Source organism: Schistocerca serialis, chromosome 4, assembly GCF_023864345.2.
Source record: "Schistocerca serialis cubense isolate TAMUIC-IGC-003099 chromosome 4, iqSchSeri2.2, whole genome shotgun sequence".
Taxonomy (NCBI): Eukaryota; Metazoa; Arthropoda; class Insecta; order Orthoptera; family Acrididae; genus Schistocerca; species Schistocerca serialis.
In genome coordinates this window covers 208,381,928-208,400,081 of record NC_064641.1, presented here as the reverse complement: position 1 = coordinate 208,400,081, position 18,154 = coordinate 208,381,928, and the positions used below count along the sequence as shown (strand labels likewise).

Below are 18,154 nucleotides of genomic sequence, written 5' to 3'. Positions count from 1 at the left end.
AGTTGCCAGCTACCAACTGACAGTACACTGTTGCAAAGCCGCCTGCTAGCTGCCGGCTACGGACTGACAGTTGCCGTTCAGAAGATACGCAAAGACGTAAAAACAACTAGACTTTCCAAACTGTTTACATGGGCACGAAAATCGATTGTGGAACTGGAAAACGGCTTCATAAAAGCAGATTTCCAGAATAGATTTTGAAGTGTTTACCTGCCCTTTGGAGAGAAGAGAACCACTTGTATGAATATCAAGAGCTCAGATGGAAACCCAGTTCTAAGCAAAGAAGGGAAGGCAGAAAGGCAGAAGGAGTATATAGAGGGTTTATACAAGGGCGATGTACTTGAGGACAATATTATGGAAATGGAAGAGGATGTAGATGAAGATGAAATAGGAGATAAGATACTGAGTGAAGAGTTTGACAGAGCACTGAAAGACCTGAGTCGAAACAAGGCCCCGGGAGTAGACAACATTCCATTAGAACTTCTGATGGCCTTGGGAGAGCCAGTCATGACAAAACTCTACCATCTGGTGAGCAAGATGTATGAGACAGGCGAAATACCCTCAGACTTCAAGAAGAATATAATAACTCCAATCCCAAAGAAAGCAGGTGTTGACAGATGTGAAAATTACCGAACTATCAGTTTAATAAGTCACAGCTGTAAAATACTAACGCAAATTCTTTACAGGCGAATGGAAAAACTGGTAGAAGTGGACCTCGGGGAAGATCAGTTTGGATTCCGTAGAAATGTTGGAACACGTGAGGCAATACTAACCTTACGACTTATCTTAGAAGAAAGATTAAGAAAAGGCAAACCTACGTTTCTAGCATTTGTAGACTTAGAGAAAGCTTTTGACAACGTTAACTGGAATACTCTCTTTCAAATTCTGAAGGTGGCAGGGGTGAAATACAGGGAGCGAAAGCCTATTTACAATTTGTACGGAAAACAGATGGCAGTTATAAGAGTCGAGGGGAATGAAAGGGAAGCAGTGGTTGGGAAAGGAGTGAGACAGGGTTGTAGCCTCTCCCCGATGTTATTCAATCTGTATATTGAGCAAGCAGTAAAAGAAACAAAAGAAAAATTCGGGGTAGGTATTAAAATTCATGAAGAAGTAAAAACTTTGAGGTTCACCGATGACATTGTAATTCTGTCAGAGACAGCAAAGGACTTGGAAGAGCAGTTGAACGGAATGGACAGTGTCTTGAAAGGAGGATATAAGATGAACATCAACAAAAGCAAAACGAGGATAATGGAATGTAGTCAAATTAAATCGGGTGATGCTGAGGGGATTAGATTAGGAAATGAGACACTTAAACTAGTAAAGGAGTTTTGTTATTTGGGGAGCACAATAACTGATGATGGTCAAAGTAGAGAGGATATAAAATGTAGACTGGCAATGGCAAGGGAATCGTTTCTGAAGAAGAGAAATTTGTTAACATCGAGTATAGATTTAAGTGTCAGGAAGTCGTTTCTGAAAGTATTTGTATGGAGTGTAGCCATGCATGGAAGTGAAACATGGACGATAACCAGTTTGGACAAGAAGAGAATAGAAGCTTTCGAAATGTGGTGCTACAGAAGAATGCTGAAAATAAGGTGGGTAGATCACGTAACTAATGAGAAGGTATTGAATAGGATTGGGGAGAAGAGAAGTTTGTGGCACAACTTGACTAGAAGAAGGGATCGGTTGGTAGGACATGTTTTGAGGCATCAAGGGATCACAAATTTAGCATTGGAGGGCAGCGTGGAGGGTAAAAATCGTAGAGGGAGACCAAGAGATCAATACACTAAGCAGATTCAGAAGGATGTAGGTTGCAGTAGGTACTGGGAGATGAAGAAGCTTGCACAGGATAGAGTAGCATGGAGAGCTGCATCAAACCAGTCTCAGGACTGAAGACCACAACAACAACAACAACAACAACAACAACCTGCCCAACCAAAAGAGGAACTGGGACATCGGCTAACAAAATCCGGTTTTGGAAACGCATGTAAACTGGGTGAATGTATTCCCACACATTGCACAACAGATGCAACAATAGTCCTTTAAAGGCAATTCCTTGGCCTCTTTCCTTTCGTGATGTGTTTGTATCCCGAATCATGGGTCTGCCTCTTTTCTTCACAGCCGCACGGCATGGCCGCGCAGTCTAGGGTGCCATGTCGTCACGGATTGTGCGGCCGCTCCCGCCGGAGGTTTGAGTCCTCCCTCGTGTGTGTGTGTGTGTGTGTGTGTGTGTGTGTGTGTGTGTGTGTGTGTGTGTGTGTGTGTGTGTGTGTTGTCCTTAGCAGAAGTTAAACTTAGGTTAATAGTGTGTAAGACTAGGGACAGATGACCTCAGCAGTTAAGTCCCATAGACTTTATATACATCTGAACATTTTTCTTCGGATTTCACGAAAACGCGCGCGCGCGCGCGCGCGCGCACACACACACACACACACACACACACACACACACACACAAACGAAATATGCATGCTCCTTACACAACAGTACCCAAACAGTGGAAGTGAACAGACCACAAGCGGCAGCTTGTCAACAGCGAACAGTTTGGACGTGACATTGATTGCTCTTGGAGGATGGCAGCTCCAACGTGTGAAATGTCAATTACCAAGTAATTTTAATCAGACTATAGTGAGCTGAACAAAGGGAGTAAATCTACTAGTAAGTGTCTGGATACAGCAGGAATTCAAACTGGATTGTTAATTTCAAGTTGTTTTCATTCATCTCTAAACCAAAGACTATTGATACTTCGGAGGGTGAGGGGGGGTCATTGGGAACATAGCACTTGCATTAAGAAGCTTTCAGTTTCCATAGGTTTCGCTCTGAAATTTAAAGCTACCGTGCTCTTGACTGTCTCGGGGTCCACCGTGGATTTTCGACTGAAGAAGGGGTCTGCCAGCTGAAAAGATTGGGAAGCCCTGGGCTGGAGAATGTTTTGTGGTATCTGCTGTGTGACCTCTTCCATCCCCTAAGCAGTTTGTTTTTCCTCAGCACAATAATTCAACAGGTCATACGGTTTGCAGTGTACCTGTGTGGTTGAAGAGCACCAGCATGAGTTAACCATATTCCCCTGGCCACCAAAGTCACCGAATTTAAACCCTACTGAGAATCTGTGGCATCATCTACATTGGGCTGTTTGCACCAGGGGTTCTCAGCAGAGAAACTTGGCGCAACTGGCTAGGCACTGTTGTCGGTATGGTTCCATAACACTTTCAGTACCTTGCAGAACCTCTCTGACTCTCTTCCTGTACGTCCCAGAGCAGTCTGCACCCCAAAAGGTTGTTATCCAGGCTTTTGACAAGTGGTCACATTAATGTGACTTGACAGTGTGTGACATCAAAAAAACAACAACAACTACTTCGTGTGACAAAGCATTACTTGGAGCCCACTCCGATCCTGCTTGAATTGTTCTAGTCATTGCCAATAGTGTTCAATACCAGTGGACAGTATGAAACTTATGCAATTGTGTTAATGAAAATATGTCAATCAGTCTCCCGACAATGCCATTCTTTCCCCAAAAGAATAACAGATAGGCAAGTGGGAAATGCGATGGTAATGAAGTGTCAGTCCTTTTCCATAAGTACTGAATGAAAGTTATCCAACTAATTCTTGCTCAAATCAGGACACGTTACAATCATGCAGGCATCAGCACTATTTGCATCTTTTGTCAACAGATAGCTCAAGAGGAAAAAGTCCCCAAAAAAATTTATTAAAGAGGTATATTACACTCTTTGAAACTGTAGTAGTTTTGTTTTCTCTGTTTTCTGATCTCTGTTTAATGTTATTGTTACTGTTATTATTATTATTATTATTATTGCCACCACCATTCTAATTTAAAATCAGTTACTTAGTAATCATTGAAAGCTAAGTTCAATAGGTTAGTGTTGTGTTTATATCCAAACAAAATGTTGTCACTGGTTGAAAGTAATCTCTGATGAAACAAATTATAAAAATCCAAATGGGGTACTCTTTCCTGTAGTCATTTAACAATGCAGACATGTTAATAGTAAAGGAGAATTTTTTCCAATAAAACCAGTGAACAGTAACTGTAAATTACTTACTATAAAACTGTGTTACTTTACATTCAGAAATGAGTTGCTCTGCCTGCCTATTTAGGAAGAAGGTAAGAATGATTCAACATTAATATGTTATATTAGACAAATTAACATGGGCAGCACAACAATCTGCAAATACAAAGTATTTAGTATGTTAATTTATGTTTATTTGTAATATTAGGTACTAATCCATTTCTGTTTTATTTTCAATCACTACAAATGAATCTAATTTGATAAAACATAAAAAAGCAGAAAGGTATAAGGAAGGTAGTAAACAGGAAACACCAAACATTCAACAAAAAACAATGTCCATAAAACCAAGCAAGTGGTGACTACTTATCTGCCGTAGTATAGGCTTTCACCAGGCAGTGGTTTACATGATAGTCTAGTTCTTTTATTTTTCTGGAAAGCACAACTTAAAATTTTTAGTGGTTTCAGGCATAATGGTAGATCCAGTATATGAGTGTGTCAGTACAGTTGACTGCTGCTAGATGGCAAAGGACAGGTTGAGCAAGCACACTGGCATTTTTGTTGCTTCTGGATTGGTCTACGCACATCAGTAATAGAGACTCTATGCCAATCATCTTTAACCATGGGGTAAATGTTTAGTGTGTTAGCAGAGAATAGCCACAGCTCAAAAACGAACTGCATACTGTGCGAGTGGAAGTCAGTGCAGTAAAATTATGAACTCAAGAAGTTGACGGGTATGACACCACCACTGCAGGAATGGTAGTGGAAAATCTTTTCCTGGAACTCGCAGATCCCTGTGCTCCAGCTGAATGTGCAAATTATGTACAAGGCAACATATGCATTCCAGTATGAATAAACACAGGGGCAGAATTAGATGGGCAGGTTCTAGTTGTAGAAGACAGCAGGTCTTGCCACCAGCAATTCCCTACTTGAATGAATGGGAGGAAAGATGTCCATCCACTGGTTTTCATAAAAATCATTCTGTGGTGTTTTGCTTAATTACTGGGGTGATAAGCAATGAATTTGGTTTGTCACCAGTCAGTTGCATGACACTGCAAAAATATACCAAGATTACGCAATATTTGAACATGGGTTCTTGGCTAAATATTGTTTGGCAGGAATACATATGTGGTCCTGCAGTGATGTATTAAACCCCAAAATGTACGTAGTTTGTGACAGTATTGTAAGAAATAACTGTTTAAAGTGAAGTACTGGGACTGCGAGATAACACAGATAAATATCTTGCAGATACTACAAAACAAACTGAATACTGTGATAACTTGTCAAGGTTCCTGACAAAAATATTAAGGAAGTTCTGGTGGCAGTAGACAACCTCAATTTGCAACAAAAGGATAGATTGTTGGGACAAATTATGCAAGCTGCCAATGGAAACAGTGAAACTTGATACAGACAAGGATGCAGGATGACTCTCCACGAATGTAATAGCCATATGAGATACACGAATGATGCTTCGCGCACTGAGTACCATAACAGACGTTCAGAATGGTAGTGTAACAGCTACTGCAATCTGACCAATGGACAAGAGAGGCACAGTAATAAATATGGTTATTAGGACAAGAATGGATGATTACGCAGATCTGGATGCCAATATACCAAAGAAAAGTGATCCAGTGATACTGAATGCGACCACTGGCTGTCTCAAACAACTCGCTGGTGACACAAGTACAAGCAGCTCCAAATAAAATCAATTCGTATGATACAGCATGGAGATAAGTTAGACTAGGATGTTATAGATCACATGCATGTACAGGGGCAGCTGAAGGGGTTGGGGGGGGTCACCCACGGGTGCAGCTGGGCAGAGGTGGGCAAACAAACTTAGCAACAGGCTTGCATCAGGCCATGGTGTACAGAATCTTACTGCAGTGGCTGAGCACACACAGGCAGGGGTGACACAATAATTTATGGCTGTGCAGAATGCTTACACTAGGGCCACCTGGCAGGTAGCCTATACTACCTGTGCCCTCCCACGATTTTGACAACGGCAGCATTGGAACTGCCCGAGTTAGACTAGTCACAAGCCTGAGGGTACACAAAAAACCAATGTCAAACAAACACTCATCACTATGTGTAGTGAAGAAATATTAGTAGAAGCTTTACCTTACAAGGGTGCAATCTTAGTGTCACAATGCCGGAACTGTACTATAAAGTAAAAGAGGATCAAAAAATTTTGAAGCTTCCTATAAACAGTGTGAAGGTATTATTCACAGCTAGAGAGCATAGCAGGCATAAGAAGTAGCAGGTTTGCCAAGAAATGGCAGTACTCAATGCTGTAGTGGAGCATGCTTTTATTGGGGGTAGCAGAATTGTCCTAGGGATTGAGGTTTTTTATGCGAAAAGGAAGGAATAATTGACTTTCCCAGGGATAGAACTGAGATACAGGTACGGGGCCATGAGGTTCTGGAAAACTTAAATCACATCACCATGTTATCAGCAAGTGAACGTATGTATGGTAGGTATTGAGTATGAACCACTACAAAACATCAATGGCACAAGTTCAATTAATCTGACAAAAGTGATTAACAAGACAGAGGAAGATAGTGACTTAAACCATCAGAACTGTCGAGAGTTAAGATCTCTCTTAATGCAGTATTCCTATGTGTTTGAGGAAAAACTCACTATCTTAAAAGAAAATTGTCTGCATGTTGCAAGTGAAGGCTCATGAAGCATTATGTTTGTGCCCTGCATTGAACCACTAGCTAATCGTAAGTGAATAACAAAATTAAATAAATACCTGACTGGGCATAACTGAGCTGCTGGAAGGTCCATATTACAGTCCTCTAAATTTGAGATTGGAGAAACGTATGATGTGATACAAGAAATTATTCGGATAGTAAAGGGAGACAAATATTTAATAGTCATGGGGGACTGGAATTCAATAGTAGGAAAAGGAAGAGAAGGAAAGTAGTAGGTGAATACGGATTGGAGGTAAAGAATGAGGAAGGTGCCTGGTAGAATTTTGCACAGAGCATAACTTAATCTTAACTAATACTTGGTTTAAGAATCACAAACGAAGGTTGTATACTTGGAAGAGGCCTGGAGACACTGGAAGGTTTCAGACAGATAGTGTAATGGTAAGACAGAGATTTAGGAACCAGGTTTTAAATTGTAAGACATTTCCAGGGGCAGAAGTGGATTCTGACCACAATTTATTGGTTATGAACAGTAGATTAAAACTGAAGAAACTGCAAAAACATAGGAATTTAAGGAGATGGGACCTTGATAAACTGCAAGAACCAGAGGTTGTTGAGAGTTTCGGAGCGAGCATTAGGGAACACACGACAAGAACAGGGGAAAGAAATACAACAGAAGAAGAATGGGTAGCTTTGCAAGATGAAATAGTGAAGGCAGCAGAGGACCAAATAGGTAGACAGACAACGGTTAGTAGAAATCCTTGGGTAACAGAAGTGATATTGAATTTAACTGATGAAAGGAGAAAATATAAAAATGCAGTGAATGAAGCAGGCAAAAAGGAATATAAACATCGCAAAAATGAGACTGGCAGGAATGCAAAATGGCTACGCAGGGATGACTAGAGGACAAATGTAAGGATATAGAAGCAATGGCTAGAGGACAAATTTAAGGATGTAGAAGCATGTATCACTAGGGGTAAGATAGATACTGCCTACAGGAAAATGAAAAGAGACCTTTGGAGAGAAAAGAGAACCACCTGTAAGAAAATCAAGAGTTCAGACAGAAAGCCAGTTCAAGGCAAGAAGGGAAAGCAGAAAGGTGGAAGGAGTATATAGAGGGTCTACACAAGAGTGATGTACTTGAGGGCAATATTATGGAAACGGAAGAGGACTTAGATGAAGATGAAATGGGAGATATGAATTTGACAGAGCACTGAAAGACCTAAGTTGAAACAAGGCTCCAGGAGTAGACAACATTCCATTAGAACTAGCCGTTGGCAAACCCAAAAACATGTGTTTGTCCATATGCAGCAGTTTGTACTTAGTCAGGCTTAAAATGACCTGTAACTGAACTGGCTGCTAAGTAAACATCCACTGGGAGTGGAGCAGCGAACATTCAACACCCTCAAAACAGGAGCTAGGTGGAGAAATGGTGTTTTATCACCCTGATTTTACAAAGGCTTAATGATGGATGCATACCTGTTCTAGTTTGCCAAGTGTGACTAGAGATGAGACAATTATAACAAGCAGTTTTGCACATAATTTCTTTATGTCCTGCGGAAGATCTTACTCAGCCAACAAAATCAAGATGTTAGTGTGTGCCTTTAAAAGATTTCACTACTATTTACTGGGATACCCTACTAAGGTCTACACAGACCATCGAGCACTGAGCTTAGCAATCAGTTGTACATCATCACACACTTAATTCGCTACATGGTGCGTCTCCTTACAAGGCTACAGCTTTAAGATCATGTACGCATAACAGATATTCAAAATGTCGTTGTGGGCACACACTCAATGCTGCCAGAAGGGTTCGAACAGGTCAACATAGCTGCTGGAGTTGGTCAAAATAAGCAAACATTAGTCATAAAGGACAGTATGCACTGTAAGCATGCCGAATATATTAGCAAAAAGAGTGATATCTAACTATGATAATATAGATCGACAACAAATATTTAAAAAATACTTTCTGCAATCAAAGGCTGTTCCAAATTCCACCAATGTTACCAAATTAAGTATTTTCCAATTCGTCTGGCACCATTATTCATTACAATAAGATTTTCTAGATCAAGGTTACAGCAATGTGTAGAAATGGATCTATGCCGCATCAACATCATGAAGAAAGCATTCCATATAGATGTCATTAAATAAAAATTGTGAGTTCCGCATTTAGTAGTGGATTATCAGAAAACTCTACGCTTACTTTATAGCTCTTGCACTTATGAGCCAAGTTAGTCCTCTTCATGAATTTTTTGGTATGCAAAATGATTGCCATTTCCGTATGTGCAACTTCTGACTTATCTAACCACCTAATAGAATAAAACTCAAAATCTGAACCATAATATGGATTTCTTTTTGTTGCTACATTTCAATACATTGTAGGGCATTTTTGAGAAAAAGGCTGCCCTTGGAAACATGCAGCAAAAATGTCAAATAACATTATGCAGGAAACATTTCTCAAACTAATTTAGGTGTTCCTAACTCTGCTGCAGGAACTTATTTTTCCCATTCTGACAAATGAAATTAAGGACATTACACAGGAATAGTAAAAATATAAGCAGATGTGAGATTTTCTCAGGATATTGATGGAAAATATTGAGACTGTGTTGTATGCAAGACACTACAAAACACCAAAAATCAAAGATTGTGAATTACAAGCTTTTGTCTGTCCCAATTACCCTTGTGAAGTCCTTTGTTACCACAATATGTAGAAGTTCCAAAACGTGTGAACTCAGTCGGCTACATCTTAACCTTATGAATAATTTTCATAAAAATATTTTTAAAATTAACATCCCTCTTACATTTTAACTGCTGTAGATGAGGTAACTTGTCATGCACCATTGCTCCCCAAGTGCGGATACCATGCCATTTGGTTTTGCTGATGCGCTACTGACATGTTTACATGTGCATTTCTACCAACCTCTCACTGCTGCGGACAAGTTGCTTTCATATGCCAGTGAATAAAGAACTTTCGAGTATTTATCATACAACATATGTTCCTCTTTACATGCTATCATTTGCAAAATAACTTCATTTTGATACCTTGAACCATTTATGAAATATGACCATATTATTCCCAATATGCAGGGACAGAAATTGGCAAACTGTGTGCAGCTTTCTGTCGAATGCGAAATTCAATAACTCAAGAATGAAATGAGATATCATTCTACTCTCAATTGTAAATAAAATTTCGATAGCTTATCTATAGCTTATCTACAATTCACACATGGAAACGTATGAACTAAAACCAACCATACACAAAGTTTATGCAATGCATTTTTACCTCTGCAAACTCTTTACAATTTTGTGCAATGTTTTACTAAATTTTATGCAGCACGGTTAACTATGACATAACGAAAATAAATTCAGTCTTTTAAGAAATGAAGATATGATACTGTAAGATGTGCAGAAATCAATTTTTTTCAGCACATAGTTTTCTTAAAATCAAATGGAAGTATTCCACAGGGGCCAGAATGCTGTCTCACCACACGTAGCAGCATCAGGCAAGCAGTACAGCCAAAATGAAGCTGCACTCAGCACAGAATGCAGACAGCATAACATCAACATTACACAGAATTTAACAAAAAATGTTGTGGACTTAGAGCACCCTCTTTGATGAAAATATCATTGCCACTGAAAAAGACTAATAAAGGTGTCCTGGTATGACAGATGTGTGGGTTCTAGGGCAGCACATGCACTCACAATGAAAGTAACCCAGAATAGTGAATATGTTATTCAACTTTGGTAATGCTGGTGACAGCAAACGTAGAATGCAGGTTTAGACTATCTGTTCTGCATTGACTACAGTTCCATGAACATGAACTGATTAACATTCTCTGAACTTAAGTTCAAAGAAAACTAATCTTTTGTCTCGACGCATTATTTGAAGAACAGTTACAAACTAACAGTACTCAGTTAAATCTCTAGGCAGGTGCTCTCTGCCCATACATGATAATTCTATTCACTGTTCTGTTTCTACTGAAGACTAACCACTGTCTGTCTATCAACCTCTGTTTCTATCTTACTCAACGACTTGAAGACACAACAAATGTTCTGCAGAAACTTGCTAGCATTACTCTGACTGATTTACAGCTTGTAACTGACAATTTTGGCTCGTGGACTGTTACGTAAGCACACATCTCTCTTTCTGGTGGCGCTGCCACTCCAGGGGGCAATTCTTAAGGGCAAAGTGACTGGTATGCACGCAGCAATGTTACTAAGGACAGACATCCACAGTCCTTCTGCTACCCACTGTTGTAAACTCTTCTTGCGTGGTATCTCAGAACACCACACAAACACCAAATTTGGCAAAAAAAAAAAAAAACTGAATTTGGCAAAAACTTTCAATTTGCAAGAAATACCACCTGACTGGAGAAAAAAAGGAAAAAGCACCGAATTTGGAAAAAAGAAAAAAATTACAATGAATGCAACAAAAAAACAACGTATCTGGCAAAAAATAACAACTATTAAGTTAAAATGACAATGAATCTGGTAAGAAAAACCACCAAATTTAGATACAAAATAAAACAATTCCTTCCTTTCCCCACGTATCACGCATGTTAATGATCGGCACATCCATTCCTTAAGTCTTCTTTTCCCTGTCCTCTATCCCTATTTGATGAAAATCCCTCGAGCAGGCTAGGAAAAAATGGCTAAAAGACGAATGTGATGAAATTGAAGAACTGGACAGGAAGGGAAGATACGACTTACTATACAACAGAGTCAATACTATGACATAGGAACAAAACAGAGCAGGAAGTGCCACTATGGAAATTTTGAGTAAAGACGAAGAGGTAGTGTACAAAGATCGTGACAATGTCCTGCAGAGATGGGAAGAATATATAAAAGAGCTATATGACACAAATAGCAAACCAGAAACTCTGGAACTTGAATCACACAACAGTGTAAGTGATGACGAGAAAGGACAGACCATCATAATGGAAGAAGTAAAGTCTGCCATAGCTGCAATGAAAAATGGCAAAGCGGTAGGTACAGATACGATACCGGGAGAAATACTAAAATGCTTGAACCACGATGGAAATAGAGAAATATTGAGGCTATGTAATAAAATATATGACAGTGGTGAATGGCCTGAGGACTTTCTGACAACAGTAATGATTCCATTACCGAAAAAACAAGAAACCAAGAAATGCAGCGAGCACAGGACAATCAGCCTCATTTCACATGCAGCCAAAGTGATGTTAAGAATAATTAATAAAAGACTTGAAAAAGTAATGGAGGAGAATCTTGGCGAGGAGCAGTTTGGCTTTAGACGGAATACGGGCACCAGAGATGCAATAGGGCTCCTACGAATCTTGGGAGAAAGGTTCATTGAAAGAGGAAGAGACCTGTATATGTGCTTCATCGATCTAGAAAAGGAATTTGACAATGTGGTTTGGGACAAGCGGGCGACTATAATGAGGGAAAAGAGAGTGGACTGGAAAACCAGAAGACTTAACTCATAATATCTTAATCAAAAAGTTTCAGTTAAAGTGAGAGGAGAAAGTACAAACTGGATCAGAGTAGGAAAAGGAGTAAGACAAGGATGCTGTTTATCACCTACTCTTTTCAACCTCTACTTGGAAAATATGATTGACTAATGTTCATTAGATGACAAAGGAGTAGAAATTGGAGGAAGAAGAGTAGGGTGTTTGAGATTTGCTGATGACATTGTCCTTCTAGCAACAGGGGAAAAAGAGTTACAGGATTTGGTGCACACCATTGCAACTAACGGAAAAAAAATATGGAATGGAAATTAACACAAATAAAACAGAAGTATTGGCACTAGGAGGAAATAAGGAAATAAAAATTATGCTGAATGGAGAAACACTAGAACAGGTGCAAAATTTTAAGTATCTTGGAAGCAGGCTAGACACCGACTGGAAGTGCACCACAGAAATCAAAACAAGAATAGCAATGGCAAAAGAGGTGTTTTATAAGAAAAGGAGAATCTTCTGCAGCAGTCTGGACAGAGAACTCAGAAAGAGACTCATAAAATGTCTTGTATGGAGTGTTCTTTTATATGGCGCTGAAACATGGACTATGAGGAAAAAAGACAGAGAAATGCTGGAGGCTTTTGAGATCTGGACATGGCGGAAGATGGAAAGAATAAGTTGGATGGACAGAGTAAAAAATGAAGAGGTACTGAGAAGAGTGGGAGAGAAAAGACAGTTACTAGATGTAATAAAGAGAAGAAAAAGAAATTGGATTGGGCATATATTAAGAAAGAATGACGGACTGATAAAAACAGTTTTAGAAGGTTATGTAGAAGGGAAAAGGAAGCGAGGAAGGAAGAGATTCCAGATACTGGATGACATGATGGACGGTACAACACACAGCAGCCTTAAGAAGGAAGCAATGGATCGCAGAAAATGGAGAGGCAAAGGACCTGCTAATATAGCAGATAACTGATGATGATGATCCCTATTTTCACAAGGTTGGCATGTTCGTTTTTGGAATTGGTGGTGTTAGTGGTAGAGGGTGACCAGATGCCCTCCCTCTCACCACCCCTTTGTTCCACAGGATGGAATTTGTGTACTCCAATTGTCTATGTCTAGTTCTATCCCTTGCAAAAGTGTGCAAATGTTTTCTAAATGTTAGTAAATCATGTAATGAGGCGGGATGTGTATGCCAGCCTAGTATTCACCTACTCAGATGTGGGGAAACGAACTAAAAACCACATCCAGCTTATCAACACACAAGTCCTTCTCAGTCTACAGGGTAGATTCAATATGGGGCCAGCACACTTCTCTGAATCCTAGAAACAGCGTGCTAATGTGTGCAGCTATCTGAGTGGGCCACATTCATTCCCTGTAATAACATGTTTAGATTATTTAAAGGTCTCGTTATATCCATAATGGCTAAGTCAGCTTCCCATATGTGATCAATAAATTACAACTATTTTTCTCCTTTCATTTTAGTAAATAGTAAGACTTCCTACCATACAAAGAACATACAGAAAACTGACTTTGGTAAAAAAGATACTACACAATAGCAATAGATGTCGCCATAGTTGCCATTTGCTCCTTTCTCACATTTTAAAAGGCAACTGAGCTGGTGGCACAGCACAAAATTTGGACAGTATATGACAAACTTTCCAACAAGTCCAAGTTGTCTGGTGGGCAGCCTCCACAGTCTGTGTGCCACATACACTGCAAGTGCACGTTTGAAATAGCCTGCTTTAGCTGAAAGTTGATGCGGCATTATAGACATTAAAAACATTAGAAAGAGAGACTATCTTCATCCAATGTAAGAGATGGTCTGACTGTTCTAATCTAAACAGGTTAATGCAATTGTGTAAGCTTCTAAGGCCAGAGTAAGTTAACATAAAAGTTTTCTGAGTATGGTACGGCATCACAGTGTACAAAACTATAGTAGAGAAACATTTCGGCCACTGTTGCAGTGGCCTTCTTCTGGATCTACATTACGAGGTGGTGCCACATGCAGAAAACCTTTCTGTCAACTGAACAAGTTAAGCAAATAAAATAATGATTTCATTGTTCTAACCCCTTTCACATACAATAAAAGACTTTTGAAAGTAACAAACAAGACCATTTTCAGAAACACTATCATAAATAATAAATACAAGAGGAATACTACTGATTCACACATTCCAAGCATCAGCAGTTTCCTGCACCCGGAAAGTCTGGTGGGGTGTGTGTAGATGTTTTGCCTGTTTTAACTATGCTTTATTGTTCTATTGATTACTTCCTGTTGGTGTGAGTTTTTGAAGCTCTATTTTGTAGCAACAATACTACTGTAATCAGTACAACTATAAATATGAATTCCTATTATCTTTAATGTAACCTCACTTACTTGTTGTGTAACTCCAGAAATCTCTGCTTCTTCAAAGGACATTTTATTTCTTGCTAGGCTGCCCTCATCGAAAGACTATAAAAAGAAATTTTCAAAAAGTTAAGGCACTCAATGGTATGCTACATTACATACCAACACAATACAGGCAGACAATCATAAATTAATACTACAGTTTTCATCAACAAAAACGGAATCACAATATTATCTTTAAACTTTGTTACTAAACTGATGTGAGACATCAATTTACACACAACAATGATGCCTCCAGGTACTGACATCAGAACATATGGCACTAGACTCTTACTGGTGCGATTATGGATGCACATCAAAAGCCAATCACAACTGCCACCATTTGGCATTTATGATTGCTTACAGTCCTTCATTTCATTTCATCTGAATTGTAGTTCATCTGCATTAAGCAGTTTATGGAAGGCATAGAAAAAAAATTTGTGTGGCCTAACAAGAACTTCAATACAACTCCCAAATGAGAATCCAGTGTCTTAACCACCAGACTATTCTGCCTTTCCAATACTGGACCCATAACGAAAATAATATACAAGCCCATATTTCCTTCTGTCTCATCAGGACAGGTCACTGATTTTCGTTACATACAAACACAGCCATTTTCTTTTAAACATGAAAACAAACACACGGCTGAGTTATTCTCCAAACCTCGTCAAATCTACAAATACCTTTTTAATCTACTATTGACAAGTTTCTTATTGAAAATCAAGTAAAATTAGATCTTTCTTTTTAAAAACCTGGACAATATTTGTCATTTTCAAAGTAGTGTCGTCCACAACAGAAATTCTGTTTGGATTGGAAGTGTGCACAAGTTTCAGTTATCAAATTAAGGATATGATAAACCAATTGTCTAAATAGTACACATCAGTAGTATTCCCAATTTTATCTTACTAGACTAAAAACATTTGCATTGAAGGGAAATGTAAAAGTAGACTTACCTAGATTTGAAGAATTAATTTTCTGTGTTACACAGGTCAAATGTTAATTCTCAATAAGATATGAGACTTAGCCAACTCCATTTCCAGCCTACTTGATGACAAAACTGGGGGAAGTTTTTTCTCCAAGACTTATTTAGCTGACGCCTACTTCCAACTATCAACAGGCAGTTGAACATAGCACTCAATGGATTACAAGGGCTTACAGATTCTGTATCTGGCTAGAGAGGCTATTCACAAATATGAAAGGAAGTTCTTCTGATAATTTATGGCATTGACTATTTTCATTTCTATTTTTATAGAACAAAATTACACACTATTACTGATCTGGCAAAACTGTACAAAGACTCCAGAGGTGGACATTACATTTAAGTAATTATCCACTTTTGTATAAGCTCACCGTGCGTGTGTGTGTGTGTGTGTGTGTGTGTGTGTGTGTGAACTAGACCCTGACATAGGTAGGAATTCATGTGGTTTCACACAGATGAAGAATTTTTTGCTAGGTGCTAATTTTTGTCAGAAAAACATCCAATACCTTCATTTAACCCATTGGCAGTAAAAGGAGAAATAAAAAAAAGGTCGATTATGATGTAAGTGAAAGATGTTACAGTACTTATTGTAAAGCTGCTACACATCATGAGCAAGAAAGATGCAACTGTAAAGAGTTGAGATTGGTGCAGATGTAGTTAACAGAATTATTCTGCTGCAACCTCACCAACCAGAGAACCTAGAAGAACCACTGTAAGCATCCAAAGTTGTGCAGTGTCTAATGAATTTGTGTGCAGCTAACTGTTACTGGTAGCTGAAATAAGACGGAAGAAGGCACAAAGATACAGCATTTTTATTTAATGGAAGACGTTACTAATTCAAGGTCATGCCACTTTGTTCAAATATTTCAGCATCACCATTTGTATTTGTCTTAGATCAGATACCGGGAGATAAAATGTTGGAAAAGCTAACAATTTATATTGGAGGTATTTTAATCAGTACTGTCGCATGGGAGGTGCAGCTTGAGATACTGAATGATATGCTAACAATTATTCAGAATTCAGAAGTCACTATAAAGTAAAATAAAATTGAGTATGCATGGAAAAAAATCAGAACTGGAGGGTTTAATTTCATTCTATTTAATCAACCCAGATCCAGTAAAATTAATAGCCATTGGAGAATGTGTGTCTCCAACTTGTAAAAAAGCAACTGAAAGCTTTTATAGCACTGTGCAGGTTCTATCAAAGGCTTACAGGAGATCAGTGTCTTCCTAATCCACTATTAAAGAAGCTACTGAAGAATGATGATCCATGGAATTGGAATGAAGAACAGTACAATCCTTTTCACAGCGTTAAGAACAGTTTATTTAAATCATCGGCATTGCACCACCCAGAACTTTATGAATTCTCTGAAATTTCAACTATGTGAAGTTGACAGATAAATAAAAATCAGATAGTAAACAGGAAATGGTACTTAGCCGCTGAGAGTATGAAATATTTACCACTCTATGGTGTTTTGAAAATATCAGATTTCATCTCTTTGGCAGACCACAATAGTGTAGTTATTAACATCACTGTTTGTTGTCTTTCCTCAGGCACTGTAAATTAATGCATAACTGAAAAACAAGGTGAGCAGTACTAATTCAAGAGTAAGCAAATGAAAGGAAAAAGCAAAATCACACTCAGTGAACATCCAAGATTGTTGGCTGGAACTGAAGCATAACACTGCACAATCTGTCAGACAAGAAATCAGAATAGATCTACGAAAGGTGTAAAAGGACAACAGTTGCTAGCTGTGCTGCACAAAATGAGTAGTTGCATTTAGTGTCACTGGCCGGCATGCTGCGGAAGTTGCCAGTTCACATCCGATCACTAGCAATATTTCAAACAATGGAAAATCCAGGATGGAATGTAACAATATTATGAAGGAAAGTTGCTATTCACCATACAGTGGAGAAGCTGAATTGCAGAAAAAAAAGGCTCTCATAATTAAAGCTTTCAGCTATTAAGGCCTTCGTCAACAATACCCCCCCCCCCCCCCACACATACACACACACACACACACACACACACACACACACACACACACACAGAGCAACGTTTCTGTTGCCTGAGACTGCAGTCGCGCGTGTGTGTGTGTGTGTGTGTGTGTGTGTGTGTGTGTGTGTGTGATCTATTGTTGATGAACGCCTTAATGGCCGAAAGCTTTAAATGTGCGTCTTTTTGTTGTGCCTCTCTGCGACTCAGCATCTCCACTATATGGTGAGTAGCAACTTTCCTTCATAATATTGTCACTAGTAATATTTGTTATTTAGTATTTACCATTTCTAAGAGGTTCTCAAAATTTCTTACATTTGTAATGTTTGCATATTCTGGAATACTTGACGTTTGTGTAAACAGCAATACTCTCCACCCACGAGATAATTCTGTTCTGGCAATACAATAGTGTGCCTAAAAAAAAACACATGCTCCCAGTGCTGTGTTGTACTTCACTCACAGCCCTGTTTTCGGATGTGGACATCACTGTGGTTACATGACAATATATATGACAGCTAACATAAAATGTAAAAAAGAACAATATATGGATTCTATTCTAAATGCAACAAAGAAGAAGTACAATGACGGAAACCATCGATATTGAGTTTGAGATATGGGGAAAGTCCACAATTTTAATCATGCAGTAGAAGAACTTATGAATTAAATACATTTAAGTTGTGCTCGTTTGGG

The 18,154-nt window shown here is 38.8% G+C and overlaps 1 protein-coding gene across 2 annotated transcripts in view; it reads right to left on the bottom strand.

The window, feature by feature from the left end:
- The window catches only part of LOC126473675 (nucleoprotein TPR-like), a 398,029-nt gene that overhangs the window by 299,776 nt on the left and 80,099 nt on the right, over window positions 1-18,154 (bottom strand). For both annotated transcript variants that reach the window (XM_050100910.1, XM_050100911.1), the window contains exon 9: window positions 14,482-14,556. In XM_050100910.1, coding sequence (XP_049956867.1) covers window positions 14,482-14,556 — 75 coding nt within the window. The remainder of the gene's footprint in view (window positions 1-14,481; window positions 14,557-18,154) is intronic.